The sequence below is a fragment of the Grus americana genome, chromosome Z (genome assembly GCF_028858705.1).
Source record: "Grus americana isolate bGruAme1 chromosome Z, bGruAme1.mat, whole genome shotgun sequence".
Lineage (NCBI taxonomy): Eukaryota > Metazoa > Chordata > Aves > Gruiformes > Gruidae > Grus > Grus americana.
Genome location: NC_072891.1, coordinates 63,652,964 through 63,669,492, shown reverse-complemented (window position 1 = coordinate 63,669,492; position 16,529 = coordinate 63,652,964). Strand labels below are relative to the sequence as shown.

The 16,529-nt window shown below is 36.2% G+C and overlaps 1 protein-coding gene across 1 annotated transcript in view; it reads right to left on the bottom strand.

The window, feature by feature from the left end:
• Nucleotides 1–1,252: 1,252 nt before the first annotated feature.
• The window catches only part of WDR36 (WD repeat domain 36), a 38,364-nt gene continuing 23,087 nt past the window's right edge, over nucleotides 1,253–16,529 (bottom strand). Inside the window, exons 14-23 of the mRNA XM_054810948.1 lie at nucleotides 16,124–16,289; nucleotides 15,729–15,837; nucleotides 14,867–14,946; nucleotides 10,318–10,425; nucleotides 9,021–9,118; nucleotides 7,377–7,519; nucleotides 6,612–6,728; nucleotides 6,300–6,381; nucleotides 3,859–4,046; nucleotides 1,253–2,230 (exon numbers count right to left, since the gene is read on the bottom strand). Coding sequence (XP_054666923.1) covers nucleotides 2,081–2,230; nucleotides 3,859–4,046; nucleotides 6,300–6,381; nucleotides 6,612–6,728; nucleotides 7,377–7,519; nucleotides 9,021–9,118; nucleotides 10,318–10,425; nucleotides 14,867–14,946; nucleotides 15,729–15,837; nucleotides 16,124–16,289 — 1,241 coding nt within the window. The 3' untranslated portion in view covers nucleotides 1,253–2,080. The remainder of the gene's footprint in view (nucleotides 2,231–3,858; nucleotides 4,047–6,299; nucleotides 6,382–6,611; nucleotides 6,729–7,376; nucleotides 7,520–9,020; nucleotides 9,119–10,317; nucleotides 10,426–14,866; nucleotides 14,947–15,728; nucleotides 15,838–16,123; nucleotides 16,290–16,529) is intronic.

Here is a 16,529-nt window from a genome sequence, read left to right as displayed (position 1 = left end):
TGAAGCATGAAGACTAGAGCACAATTATTACTACTCACACTCAAGAAGCAGGAGGGACATACAACATTAGAAGATAGCAGGTCTGGAGTATACAAACAGAAATACATTATTTCCCTTAGTATTTAATCAAATTGTAGGTCCCATTACTACAGGATGTTGTGAAGGATAAATGGGTTCTAAAAGAGATTAGATGAACTCGCAGAGAACAAACAGGTCCGTCAGAGAAAATTAAACACAACTGTTAGAATACAGCTGGGTCACAAAGATCTAAACAGCGGTCTGCTGAAAGCTGGTGTGATATGCTTGAGAAAGGATCACTTTATATAGGACCTGTTTGCCAGACCCTTTGCGTCTATTCCTTGCTCCAGATAGTGACAGGACACTAGGCTTGACAGACCATTGCTCTGATACGAAAGTTCTTTACCCACTGCTCTTTCTACTGAGCCAGGTCCGCAACTACTGACTTACTCATCTATTAATATTCCAATGTCTTCATTCAAAAAAATTCTTTAAGATCTTCTAAATTACAGTAACATGTATAACCTCAGAGGTTTGTAATATATTACACTGAAGTTTGAGGGATCTGGGTTTGCTTCAGATCCATTCAAGAAAAGGGGAGGAATGGGCTCTTGAGAACCGTATCAGTGTCCATCATTCCCATGGACTCCACATTCTCAGTCCTAACTGGCTAGAATGCCAGTATGTAGACTTCCACACTACTTTGTTCTCTTCAAGATTTAACATGAGTCAAAGTTATGGACGAAGAACAACCAGAACACCAAGAAGCTGTAAAAGCTGACTGCCCATCAATCTCTGTAGTCCTTTGATAACCGACAACTTTTCTTGCACATTTGAGCAGCCAAAAGGATGCTGATCTCATAATACACATGGAGTTGTCACTTGTTTCAGGCAGAATTCCATACTCTACACTGCATGGAAGTGTTTGCAGATAATTTGTTCCAGGATACATGAATAAAGAGTTCCATAAAGTGATGGCATTAAAAAAAAAAATCACATCTATAGAAAACCAGAACTACACTGTTGTTTCAGTTTTATGCCAAATGCAATGACCCCATCTTTCAAGTTTTCTCATTAAAATTGCCTATGTTTGTATTATTTACTCTGTTAGTCTGTGTCTGTAGCTGGAGCATGTGAAATACAGCAAAGGCCATGTTCAGGACATTCTTCTGCTGGGAGGCAGTGCTCTCGAACAGCAAAGTTTAAGTTTCAAGATAATCTCATTCATGAGTTCCCAAACTCTGACCAAACTTTATTATTTGAAACCTAAATATCAATTCATAAAAATAACATCTGATTCAATTAAAAATTCCATACTACTCAAAGTTTTTATTCCAGTAATCTTTATCTCCTTAAGAAAAGAATCCAAATTTTCTTAAGAAACTGAGCCTCCAAAATTGGAGCAAGAAAACTGGTTATAAAAAATGGGTGGGTTTTTTGGTTTATTTTGGTGTTTTTTTTTTCAAGTTCCATCATTTGTAGTGCAGCTAGAAATCTTTGCTTTCAGAAATAGTTGTCTGAGGCAAAATAGTGAACATGGCTTGCCAAACTGAGAAGAAAATCAATTTTTACTAACTTTATAAGAAAAGCACTCTGATTGCAGAGGAATGCAATCTTCATATTCTTTTGCTTTAAACTGATGTTAATAAATTGTTAATAATTCAGACGTTTTGTTTTATTTTTGTGTCAACAATAATTATTAAGCACAATATAGGTTTTGGTCTCCTGCACAGAAATTACATTCCCACTTCTTTTTTTTTTCCAAGTAATTTCTTCATTCTGATTTACACTTCTGGTCATGAAAGCATAAGATGACTAGCTACATTACTTACAGCAGTCCAACTGTCTGTTCATTGATAGCACAACTAATGCAACATGAATATTTAAGTTGCACATGTTAAGTGAATAAAAATACTCAGTTATGCACGTTCTAAAATACTGTACCATACACAGATGCATAAAATATAGCATCACACAGTATAATTCTTGGAATCTAGTATTTTTGGTAACAAATTGTACTATTATTTCAAGGGAATTTTATGCAGACAAAACCCTTAGTATTTTACAGCAAAGCACTTTTCATATATGTTAACACACAGAGATTCTGATTGAAGAGAGTCTGCAAATGAATCCAAGTTTCCTCAAGTTGCGTTAACAATCTGGATACTTCTTCCAATAGGTTTGGTTCTGATGACAGAATCTTAAGATGTAACTGAAAATGAAAACAAGCAGTTACCAAAACAAATAGAGATAATAAAAAAATTAAAAGATCAGTTTTCTCATTCAATTCCCATACTTTGCTTTCAGGAATGTCCCAAGTAAGGGATGGACTCTTCTTCAATTAATTACCTCCATCTAATGTTGTCTCCCTTTTGCTAGTCTTTTACTCCCACATATGTATTAGATGGAATAAGGCAGCAAAATGTCTTATATATGTTATCGCTTTACTAGATCATCTGCTGCTGCTGAATCCATCCTTATCACTTCTCTAGAGGGTAACTTTCTCCTCTTTCACAAATTCCTCTTTAGGCTAGAAAGGCTAAACAGATGGCCTGAGGTCAATCAGGATTATTACTTTAATTATTTGTGTTGCATAAAGCAAGAAGAGTGTTGCCAGCACACTCTATATCAATACAGGAAGATGATGTCTCTCTATGTAATAAACAGTAACCTTGGTAAAGCATAAAGAAACCTCTCAATCTTGTAGAGAGGCAATACATTATTACCAGTTAATGGATGGAATAGTTATTTTCCTGGCTACAACTTAAATCTAGGAGTTTTGCTTAGCTCAGAGCTGTTTTACTTGGAACCTACAACATAACACACTGGTCACAGGGTGAGTTTGTATTATTCTACTGTAGTTCAGATCAGGAGTACATTTCTGAGGCAAATTACCTAGCCGTCCCTAATCTACCTTGCAAGAGCTAAATTTCTTTTGTATGAAACTAAACAGAAAGACAAATTCTATTATCTAATATTGCAACTATTAATCATATCCAGTCCACATGATCAGATTAATAACAAACAGACTAGTAATCAATAGACATGATAAAAAGGTCACTGGGGAATGAATACCAAGACCTCATCCCTGAGTGTTTCACTCTACACACCCACTCCTATTTGTCTGCACTAGTTCTTGTGGAAGCTGCCCCACACATTCTATTTAACCCCAACAAAAGGAAAACAGCAAGTCATATTTGTCCAGTATTACGCTCTATCTTTAAAACCAATCCCTGCAATACTGCTATTAAGAAATAGTTCAATAGACAGTATTACATGTGTCTGAATGTTTCTAACAACTTTTCCTTAGTAAACTGTAAATAATTGCTTTCACGCGGTATCATAAATCAGAGTATCTTGACAAGGTAAGCATTTGTATATCAAAAGGGTTTCCATCTTCTCCATAACCACTTTCTCTCACAATAACTTGGTAATAATTTCATTACCTCTGTGATGCTTGGTAACAGAAGAAAGGCAGCCCACTGACATGGAAAGTAAAAGTCAGGCTTGCAATGTCTAGTGACATTATGCATTGAATTCTTTTCTTACTTCAGACACGGCATAGCTTAGCTTAGCAATTAATGACCACTAAGTAGTTACGTAAGTTACAAAAATAGAAACAATTCTAAGTAATGAATGTAAGAAGAAAACCTGTCTTGCATGGTCCTCTTCACGATATCTGTTTTTTTGCAAGTTTTGCTTGACTGTGAGCAGATGAGATGTCAAATTATCAAATACATTCATTAGTCATTTTAAAACCATCCCCAATAAAAATTGTTTCAAGCAAACAATTTACATCCTTTTACTGGACAACATAAAATTTTATAAGAAAATGGTTACCTTTAAAAATAGCGCAAGGTACGCCTGAGCAAGTTCAAAGTTGTACTTCTTGTTCACCATCCTCCCAATCATTTTCAAAAAGCTTATCATTACCTCCATTGAGCCACCACCTTCAGGAGCCAAACCCCTTAGTTCTATCTCAATATTAGATGGTCCCAAGCTTTTCAGTAAGTTAAGTGGAGCTGTATCTGTGTTAAAGCATTGAGGTATACATTATCACTAACATTCACAGAAAAGAATATTACAAATCCTTCACGGGTACAGGTTTATTCAAAAATTCTTAAGCAGTAACTGTTATGTTTCAAGTTCCTACTGTTTCCCTACCTTTTTTGTTTTCCACAAAATGCCATCCTGCCTTTAATTTACTGCCCCCTCACATACTACAAAGAACTGCATCTCTAATAAAACAGTTGCATTTTATTTCTAAGTTCACCTTAAAAAATGCAAGTAGAACTTTTGTACTACTATCATGTAACACTGTCATTTTACATCTCTTGGCAAAAAGAACATATATATACTTGGGACTCCAAGCTGTTACTGAAAATATATCCTAGAAGAGACTAGGAATCTTTACAGTGTTTACTCTTATAGACATTAAGCTAAATTGAGGATCACCTGCTGTATCTAAGGTAATTACTACTTTTGTTATGTAAATTTCTCCTGTTTTTCCTGGGACCTGGGAGGTTCTGGGGTGTTGAAAATCCTTTCCCTGGTAGAAATACATGCAATTTACAAACTCTCCTCCTCTTCATAAATGCTCTTCCTCAGGATTTCTACAATCCTACCTATCTTAGAGAATTCTATCTACTTGCTTTAAAAATGTAGAAATAAAAATGTGTATGGTTGCAAATACAGCTGTAGGTAAAACCATTTTTAAAAATGTCTTCTAATTAATATTTCTTTTGCTAAGAAGATCAACTACTTATACTCTTCTATCATGGTAACTAATGGTATCAGGCATTGGCTAATATTCCTTAGGTGGTATAAATCCATTTCCATCTGTATTTGATTCCTGTGAAAATCATTAGCTAGTTTTAAAAGTAACTGTGATATTAACAGTACTAAACAGATGCATTTACTCATTTTTGTGCTGTGACATTAAAAAAAACCCAAGAATGGAACACTGTATGAAGGTGTTACACATTCAACATGGAAAAAGTGGTCAGCTCAATCTATGTTCCACAGTTCTGATGTGAGGTACGAAACACTGTCTCCATCCCCATGGTAAGCCAGGATGGCTTGTAGTATAACACTATTTATTTGCATAGCCTAGTCACCTTCAGAAAAGATGCCTGCAAACAAGCAAGCACAGAGCCACATTACACTCAGGAAGCCAGTAGTTTCCAGTCAGGATCAGCTGGCTCCCTGGATTGGGATTACAGCACAGACCCTGGAGCACACCTGCCTTACAGCAGAGAGGTGGCCTGAGGGAAGCCCACAGGACCACCACTGCAACACAGCATGAAGTGCACTCACTGTCTGGTACAGCCAGCCTCTAGGTGCTTGGTTAGGTTTTTAAATACTCATTACCCGATGTTTTACTCTTCTCTGAGCAGCTCTGAAGCAGCTTAATAGAATACTATCAACTGAAATACCAAAAACATAGCATAAAAACACACCTTGTTTGAGACAGATAATAAAGTTCTGCACACAAAATGTTTTAAGTGCAGTTGGGTAAGCTGGTCGTCTCAAAAGTGTTTAAGAAGGGGTAGAAAAATTCCCAGCAGAACTGCCTGGTGGACAAGCTACCAGTGACTGTCCATTTACATTTCCAAGGCAGCTGTATTAGCAATAATTTCCAAAAATCTAAATTTCAACGATTCTGCAGCAGCACAAGTTAAACAGGGAAAACAGCAAGTGCATTCTACAGGCAATTTAAGTGACTGTATTTCAAAATGAATTGAATGTCAAAAGAAACCCAACAGCTTCTTTTATATCATTTCTTCTTTAGCTTTAAATTATAAAGCAGTCAGTTAAAGCTCTGAGTCTGCTAAACATTTAGTGAAGTAGCCCTTGAAAATAGAACTTGCTAGGCAAATTATGTTTTTCATGTTTCAGTGAATCAACAACTATTTCTCACCAGATCATTCCCTTCCTTTCGTACCCCACAAATAATACATAGCACCTTTTCTGGGTGACATCATTACAATCTCAAAAAAAGTCTAACAATCTTAGGCATGTTACCTTCTTTCTCTATATGGGTTTTAACCAGAACTGGGCTCCATGCTGCAGGCAAGCTGGAGTACCAATGTGTCTTTGATCTAGACTGCCTATGTATGTATTAGTCAGCTTTATACATAACAGGTCATCCTCTTTGGCTTTGCTACTGTACTATGCATATTTTTTTCCTTGCACACGTTACAATTCTGGCATCAGAAATCAAACGTGTATCAAAATATCATTATCATTTACATTTTTAGTGGAATGTCTTCTTAACTTACATTCATTCGTGCTCAGGGCTTCTTCAAGATGAATGTAGAAATCAGATTTCTGTGCCAGTACTCCAAGGTTTACTACCTTTGACTAGACCATGAAAATATGAGAACGTGTACATGAATATGCAAACATATTTTTACATCTCAATTAGATTCTTCTCTTACTGACAGAATAAAAGACTTTAAGAAAGCAAGCATTAATGTAAATATGTTAAAACTGGTAAAGTTATTAGCAAGATTTCACTCAGAACTAAAAAACATTTAAGATTTTCTTTTAAAATACACTAGACACACTATTATATTGATTCCTGTTTTTACCTGTGTATCATTTTCCTCCTCTGGAGCAATGTAGCGGGGTATAAGACCAGGAAGTGTTGGGATGAAGAAAGGGGCTGACTTGGGAACTTTTGGTGGCTCTTTTGGTTTATTTTTTTTCTGTTAAATAGATATATGAATTAAAATCAGCATCATAGTAAGAACATGTGTGAATTTTCTTTGTCAAAAGTTTTATTTTTGAAATACTATGAAAACTCTAAGGACTAACTGAGAAGTAAATATATAGGTAAAATGTTTTAGCACTAAATATGAAGGTACTCTTTAGAAGAAAAACAGCCCGTCTCCCAAATCCCAGAAATTGTGAAAAGCACCATATAGTCTTCTACTGCAAAATCCTGAAAAATATCTGAAAAATGGGATCAAATTTTATGATTGGGTAAATGCAGCTCATAGAACAAGGGCAAATATTTATGGCTGTATACTACTATTTCTTGCACATTCCTTCTTTTTCTGATTATGGGAATGTCTGACAGTGATTTGGAGGCATAACCTAGAAGAGTTTTACAAGCACCTTTAGTTGCATTGACATGGAAACATCTGCCTTCAGACAGCTATTTTGCATGTTGCAGAAATGGTAATGGCAAAAGTTATGAAACAGTTGCTCCTCAAGATTTCTTGAACATCCAAGAGAATGGTTAATATAACTGTTTTACATTACAAGAGAAACAGTCCTTATTTTAGCTTCTTCTTAAAAATTATAATTCAAATACTACAGTAGATCAACAACGGTGTGCCTAATATTATTACCTTGATAACATCAAGACTGAGTAGATTTTTCCACCTTGATTCCGGTAACGAGGAAAGTGTCACCAGCTGTTCTCCCAATTGCTCAGGTGAAACATATTCTATCATTTCATCACACGTTTCTTCAGCTCCTGTCACATCCACATCTTTCAAGAACAGACATCTTTTATGAACACATCTACTTTACATTTATCTTTTTAAAAATCAAAACAATATTATTTCTTTTGCATTTTTTGAAAAACATATGCATAACAGCTATATATATGGGTGCTAACATATAGCTGAAAAGCTACAGAAGCAATCTTTATTAAACCTATGAAATATTAAATTTAAATTGCAATTATAGCTAAAATGCAGAATTGGATAAACAAGATTTTAAAAACTAACAAGATTTATCCACTTTGGCTGAGATGATATAAAAGCAATTTTATCATCTACTAAAGGAAAAAAAATGGATTACTTTAAAAACGTTGTTAAACTGTTTTAAAATATATACAAGAAATTTTAGTTCCAAGTTACAAATCTGTAAAATCTTTGCATTTAAATATGCACAATATTCACAACATGCTCATAGGTATGACTGAAGTGGCTCATAAAAATTAAGAAAATCTCAACATTAAAGCACAATATCACACAACAAAAGAAAAGCAGTCTGTCATGAGGTTTTCTCTAGACTTCCTATGTGGTCTTGACCAAACACCTCTACTTTCCCTTCCTTTTTGCAAAATATTACATGGCTGAAACCATAAATGTGATAGAAAAGCCTAAAACAACCAAGAAATGTAAACCATTAAAACTCTGAGCATCTAAACAGGAACTTTACATTTGCTGAAGACAGAAAGTGAATTAAAGCATTCAGCCAGAATCAGTTTACAGGATTAAAACATTCAAAGTTTTGGAATGAAATCTTGTCTCCTTAATTTAAGTATCTAAAATAAGTATGTTCTTAATAAAGCAGTCAGCATCATGTTACATTCCTTGCTCTTTTATGTGGTCAATAGCTAGGTGTTTCTTCTCCAGATAGACCTGAATGTAGGCACTGCTAAACTTGGGCAGGCAAGATCTCCACCTAGAGGCCTTCGGAAGCACAACTATTTCTTTTAAATGTATCAAAAACGCAATTTAGGTCTTTCTTTCACTGGGAATCTAGCACAGGTACACGGCAAATCAGCTGAACCCAATTCTCTTGCCAACAAGCCAGTATGCAGCAGTGAAACTACCATGGCATACAGGCAGACAAAAAAAAGTCATTGAGGGAAGTGGAACAAAGAACGATCCTCTTCCTTCTGTCAAACAGTAACATTAATTTCAAACTAGTCTCACAGATGTCAAAATGGAAGGTATGACACAAGTCTGGGATTAAAGAAAGTCAGCAAATAGCACAGATGTTTTTATTACCTACAAAAATCTCCTTGAAGATGTGGAGATCATCACAGTGTAATTCTTTACATCTGAACACAGAAACATGACTAGATTGTAGTAAATAATATTAGTGTATGAGTAGGTATGCCAAAAATGGCAGAAGCAATAGCAGTTCAGAGAAACAAATGCTAAGACACAATGAGTTTTCACTGAGGAAGGAAACCATCTTCCATTTGAAATATAATACCAAACTGAAAATAAAATACTCTTTCATCTCAACGTTACCTTGCACAGGGCAGGTGCTAGGGAGTGTCTCTACAGAAGGTTCATAATCTGCCGGAAGGGGCCGTAAAGAGACAAGTGAATACAGAGAACGGTTTGACCTGAAAAACAAGACAAACATTTTAAAAACAATTTTCAGTCAATAGGAACAAGTATTTTAGACATAATTTTTACTGCAGTCTAATACTACTGCTCTACGGCAATTCACCAGCTTCTATTCAAGATTAGTTTTCCTCATCTACAAGATAAACAAGAAATGAAATGTAGTGATATACATAATCTGAAAGTCTGAAGCATAAAGGCTTAAGTATTATTGCCAAGAACATTCAATACGTATGGCATTATGAAGTATGATTACTTCATTGCCAGATACTGTATTTACTTGAAATTGCAAAAATGCCTAAAAAGCTTGCTTTGTACTTAATATGTACAATATGTTATGCAAATATAAATGATTCATCCTGCTTTCACAGAATTTCAGATTAGTACTTTTAGCAAATTTTCTTGAGGTTTGGAACATGCACACAAGTCATTCAGGCAAATGATTTTTTTCTGTCAACATAAACCAGGTTTAGGTAAAAACATTTGTCATTATTCACAATGAAGCACTTTTACTTAAGCATAGGAAAGTCTAACAATTGAACACTCCTCAGGCAAAACTACAGGCAACCAATGTAAGCTGAAAGATCTGTGTATCAAAAAAAAACCCCAAACCAAACCAAACAAACCAACAAAAAAAAAAACCAACAAAAAAAGCCCCAACACTTAAAAGGTGTGTTACTTCAGTACTGCACCTCACTAGTCATTTGCTTTAAAGCCGTATCAGGAAAAATTGAACTAAACCACATTTTAAATCTGTGCTGATCTATCATTAACAAACACAAATAATCACAACTTCTAAATTCTACTCAGAAGGCGACATTATAGACAACAATGTATACCAGGACACAAAGAAAAGCCCTTCAGAAAGTAACACTACAGGAGCACTTTCAAAAGGGGTAAAAAAACCCTGGTAGACTCAAAGAAAAACTAAGAATGCTGTAACAGGAATTCTTTAGAATAAGAAAGAAACATTTAAAAAAAAGAGATAATTTAATTATCAGAATAAATATCGTAACTGCAAGAGATTTCAAGATTTATGAATCACAACAATACAGAATACCTGTCTTAATTAGAACCAGAGAAGAGAAAAGCCTGGAGATGACACTTTGCAGAACAATTCTTTATTTGTGATAATGATGATTAAAAGATTTCTTCCCATCTGAAATTCTGTGTAGAAATACTTATATTATATACTCACCACAAATAAATTCCAAGGTCATCCACATGTGTGGAAGCTAGAAAATCTCCTGTAGGAGACATAGTAAGGCTCACAGCTGCGGAGTCTACCAAAAAACAATCTATGAGGCTAAAGAGAGAAAACACAACAGAGAAATTCTCAGCAAGATGAACTTGTTTATGCATATATGAATTACAGCACAAATGCAACTGAATGCAAGCAAGACACTGGAAGTACATATACAAATTATCATATCAGAAGTATTCGAATACAACATATAAACTTAGCAAATGAATGGCAGTGTGCAACAGACCATTCACCTCTGTAAAATTCTCTAAAACAAGCTACAGCTGGTATATTTGTGCTACCTCCTTAGACATCCACATTCTGTGGAAAACATGATCAACTATCTGCCCACATTCAACTCCTTACACCTAACACTAACCTTTTTAGTGGCCATAAATTTCGTAGTTCCCATCAGCCCCATGCTGCTCTGACGTCATCTTTTAATGCTCTGCTTTTATTTGTCAATTCCCTCTCTCAAGATACTTCATATACACCTGGTTAACACTAGGATCTAATGTTCCTGAAGTAGAGAATGAACTGTACACTGCAAAATTTGACTATCTGCAAGTTTGTTTTGACACTACTCTATCTTCAGCCTGATATAGCATTCCTTCATCATTCCTTTCACTATTGCAGAAAACTGAAAAATACCATATAGAAAGAAAATTAAAGCATTCAGTAGTATGTGACTATTTTAACAATAAGCCACTTTTGACTTCTGGATGATGCTGGAAGTCCTGGATGATGCACACCCTAGCAGACTCCACTCAAGCCTGGGTTCATAGTACTGCTTGTCATTTCTTGCGGTGTAAATTTCAGTTATTTCAAATTTTAAGAAGTAGTTGAGTTTGAGAACTAGTTCACTGAGAGAAACAAAAAGAACAAATAGAGAGCTTGAATACTTTGTTCTTGCTTACACACTAAAATCAAATTGATAAGTGACGAGAGCAGCTAGTTCTACCACCCTGTTCTGTTCACTAATCATAGAAAAAATATTGATGTAAAAAAGCAGTTTAAAATGTAAAATCTTGTGGGTATGTATTTTCTGAAGCACTGAGTACTCCTGTGATGGTTTCACAAACCATGTTAAAAATAAAAGCCATTTTTTCCCTGAATGGAATACTTTCTTCCTTCTGCACGCAAGACGTACATTGCAAGCAAAAAGTGATCAAGTAATAGCCACATCTGGCTGGGCAGAGAATTTATTGAGAGCAGCTCTGAGGAGAAGGACTTGGGGGTGTTGATTGATGAAAAGCTCAGCATGAGCCAGCAGTGTGCGCTTGCAGACCAGAAAGCCAACCATGTCCTGGGCTGCAGCAAAAAAAGTGTGACCAGCAGGTCGAGGGAGGTGATTCTGCCCCTCTGCTCTCAGGAGACCCCACCTAGAGTACTGCGTCCAGCTCTGGCATCCCCACTACAAGAAAGACATGGAGCTGTTGGAGCGAGTCCAGAGGAGGGCCACAAAGTTGATCAGAGGGCTGGAGCACCTCTTCTATGAGGACAGGCTGAGAGAGTTGGGATTGTTCAGCCTGGAGAAGAGAAGGCTCCGGGGAGACATAATTGTGGCCTCTCAGTACCTAAAGGGGCCTACAGGAAAGCTGGAGAGGGACTGTTCATCAGGGAGTGTAGTGAGAGGACAAGGGGTAATGGGTTTAAGCTAAAAGAGGGGAGATTTAGATTAGATGTTAGGAAGAAATTCTTCACTTTGAGGGTGGTGAGGCACTGGAACAGGTTGCCCAGAGAGGTTGTGGATGCCCCATGCCTGGAAGTGTTCAAGGCCAGGTTGGATGGGGCTTTGGGCAACGTGGTCTAGTGGAGGGTGTCCCTGCCCACAGCAGGGGGGTTGGAACTAGATGACCTTTGAGGTCCTTTCCAAACCATTCCATGATTCATCACTTTCAACATAAAATATACAAACACTAAACCCATAAATACCAGAACATGTATCAGTTACACCGATACCTTTTGCACACAGTAGACAATGGCTAGAAAATTTACCACAAACACTGGTTTTAATTTCGAAACCATCCTTTTACCACAATCTTTACCAGTAACTGAGAAATACTGTTCAATAAAGCAACTGTAAGGGACAACTAAAAAACAAAGTCAACATTAAATTAAATTTTTCTTCCTACTGAATTTAAATCATGATTAAAATTACAGGCTGGGAGTGAATCAATCCACTATAGGACAATGAGAGACATGCTTGTAATTTTTAGGCAAAATGTACGGTAATTGCTAAATAAATCCTGCCTGGGGGCTGATGCTGAAGGCATTCACCTTTACACTTCCCGCCTAACTGCAAAAGTGAGACAATGGAAAGTATAAAATTGCTAAGCTCACAATACCAGCACGTTTCTTGCACCATTCTGTATCAAGTATTCCATCCAAACTATAAACAGTCAGCTTGTATCCTTGATTCCTTAATTTGTCTATGCTGCACTGCAGAAAGAAGAATGTGCGTAATGCCAAGGTTTCTGCTTTTAACACAAATTGGTAATTTTTTTCCCAATTCTCAAAAAGCCCTACATAAAAAACATGCACTAGGAACACTTCCATTATCTAAGGACAGTTAAGCAGTATTCCCAAGTAAAAACAGATGTTCAATAATTCAATGGTATGACATCTATTAAAGTCAGTTGGTATTTTCTGTAACGTTGGACTTAATCATCTAAAAACATGTTTTTCATCCTTTCATAAGGACAGTATCAAACCTGAGTCTTTAGAATGTTTATAATCTGGTTCTTTATTTATGAGCAAATATACCACATTAAAAGTAAATCAAGCACTTTGGCTTTTCTTCCTTTTCAGTACACTTCTGTGCCTATAGTTATAGGAAAACCTTTCCTTTAAATTCTGGAAAAACAATTTAATCTAATTACAAAAAAAAGGTTTGTCATGTACCTGCCTAGACTTCAGCTTGACCAGAATTTCTTACAGTTACTTAGACAGAAGAGACAAAATATTTACTTATGTGTTATATGCAAACAAGAACTACTGCTAGATTACTTTTATAAAACAGTATGAATGGATAATTACTGCAAAGTGTTATGCCATTAAAGAAATGAAAGACATAAGTAACATTTCTGAAGTTTTATCATTAATGGTACATTGTTTTGTGGGCGTATCATTTTGGAAAGGAAAGTGGAAGTCCAGTGTTAACTTCCCTCCCATTTATACAGGAAAGAAGACAGTTACTGTCCATCCTGTCCCATTTCACAATAGTGTCATTCATCATGTAAGGATAGGTCAATTGTTTGTTGACATTCAACACACTTTTTGTAGTAAAATGATAACTGTTACAGTATATAAAATTATTTACCAAACCCCATCAAAAGTAATCAATCCAAATGAAATCATTCAGTCCCAGGCATGACCAGAGCTGCACACTGCATAGCACTACTTTAAATTATTAAAAATCTATCTGATGTGTTGCTAAAAGAATGCGCTGGCAGAACTCAAAGTTACTTTTCAGCCTGTTTTTTCTGGGCTCCTGAACTTTTTGTGGGTACTTCTGTACTTCTTGGCCAAATTTCATTCTGGGAGAAGACTACTCACAGTGGATCATAAAAGAGTATTTTTGGCAGTTGCAAGCATGCACAAATGAAAAACATAACTGAAGTAAAGCCTTACTGAGTTGCTAAAATGAATGTAAGCGAGAACAGGCTTCTATTTACAAAACTGGAGCACTGCATCCAACTCTGGGGCCTCCAGTACAAGACAGACATGAACTTAGAGCAGGACCAGGAAAATCATCAGAGGGCTGGAAGACGTTTCCTACGAAGAAAGGCTGAGAGAGTTGGGGTTGTCGGCCCTGGAGAATAGGTTTCGGGGAGACCTTCCTGTGGCTTTTCAATACTTAAAGGGGGCTTATAAGAAAGGCTGAGAGAGACTTTAACAGGGCTTGTAGTGACAGGACAAGAGGGAACAATATCGAACTGAAAGGGAGTAGGTTTAGATTGGATATAAGCAAGAAATTTTTTACAGTGAAAGTGGTGAGACACTGGAACAGGTTGCCCAGAGAAGTTTTGGATGTCACATCACTGGAAACGTTCAAGGCCAGGCTGGATGGGGCTTTGGGCAACCTCGTCTGGTGAATGATGTCCCATGGCAGGTAGGCTGGACTAGATCTTTGAAGGTCAATTCTAACTCAAATCATTCTATGATTATATGAATACTTCAGCGTATTACAGAGCAATTCACCTTAAGCAATCTCTTGCCATATAGATTATAGTGCTGCTTCCAGACAAGGAACAAATTCACATTCATTCAGACTACATGAAAACTCCAGGTTTCATCATTAGATCTTGAGGACATCGTTATTTTGCATACTCAGAAAAAGGCACATATTGCTAGCATCACATGCAACCAAAATACTGGGTATGCCATGTGCAACTTTGAATATTACACAGTACAGGTCAGTGACAGACAATTAAGAACACTTTTTACCACTTAACAGACAGAAAAGAGATTATAATAAATTTCAGCTTTTAAACTGACTCACCATCCAGAGGGAAGGTCCCAAGTCTTAATGGTACAGTCCATTGATGAAGTTATTAGCCAACGACCGTCAGGACTGAAAGTCTAAAATAAAATAGTCAATTTAATGGCACAACTGAGAAGTCAGTCCCGACAGGAGGTCCTGTTTTACACGGTTAAAGGTTAGATTGCTCCCTAACACCAGGATGAAATGGTCTGGTCATAAAACAAAACTGATACCACCTTACTGAAAGTAAGAAAAGGACAAAAATGGAAGCTATTTCAGAACAGGTTTAAATATAGGACACATGATACATCTGGCTGTTAGTAAAGGCACCTTTGGTCCTCGCTTTTACACTAATGATGAAAGCCACTGAGCATAAAACTGAAGAAATCAAATACTTACTTACTAGTACTTAGAATTAAATCAGAAGCTAAGAACTATTTCAAAGAACACTACAAAGCACTATTACACAAGATGTAAAATAAGGAATTATCAGTCTGTTGCATAATCTCAGATCTGCTCACACCTTTTATTTACCTGGCTCATCTTTTCAACATACACAGTTACGACCGTTGCACAATTTTGCTCCTCAGTATGGTTTTTATTATTCCTAATGCTTTATTTTGTTAAACCCAAAATTAGCTTGTTGCAAAGTCATAGTAAAATCCCAAAGCACACTAAAAATATATGGCTATTCAAACACTATACATTTTAACTTCAAAGCTAATATGGCCAAAACTGCTGTAGAGCTGAAAAACAACTTTACTATTCACAGCTGAACATAATACTCAGTGACTTAATACATGCAGATAAATCCACCATCTTTAAAATGAATTAGGTATTTGTATATGTCACCTGTTACAGAAAATAAGTTAACAATTACCATGTCATTAATCCGTCCATGGTGTCCTGAGAACATCCTGACAATCTTCCTGGTTTCTGTATCCAAAACACTAACACTGAAGTCATCAAAGGCAATTCCCAGAATACCACTGCCAAGAATCATTAGCACATATGATAGTGAATACTCAGAGACAAAAAAATAAAACCAACATCTTAACATTGATGCAAAAATCTTTTATCCTGAGATAATCTCAGATAAATAGTATTACATTCCTTCAGTCTAATAAAATGCCTTGTCATTTTGTTTTATCAACTAGTAGTCAGTTATATTTCAAAGCATCGGAAACCTAAACTTTATTAAAATACTTGGTTGCCACTCTAGACTACGTACTTACAGCAAAACAATATGCACATGACATAGCTTCAATTTCTTACCTGTCTCTGTGAAGCAGAATTCCACTTGGAGAAGAAGAAAGCTCAGTGGAGTAAACTAGATCTTTAGTTTTGAATTTCCAAAATTTAATTAATCCTTCACTACCAGCTGTAATGACCAGCTGGTTTAATCCATCCACTGCTACCCCCCTAATGGCCCCCTCATGTGCTGCAAATCAAGGGAAAACAAAGTTGTATTTCAGAATTTAAACAGCAGAATGCCCAACGCTATTCTGTATGTCTTCGCCTAACTACACTAAATGGAGCAGTAAGTGTATGACAAACAATTCTAAAGCCACCTGACGAGACTGCTTGAATAGTAAATAGTAGTAGTTTATCAGTGCAGAAATGAAATTGCTTTCAAGTAAGCACCTAGAATACAACAGAAAAGTTGTAAGTAATTGGAGCC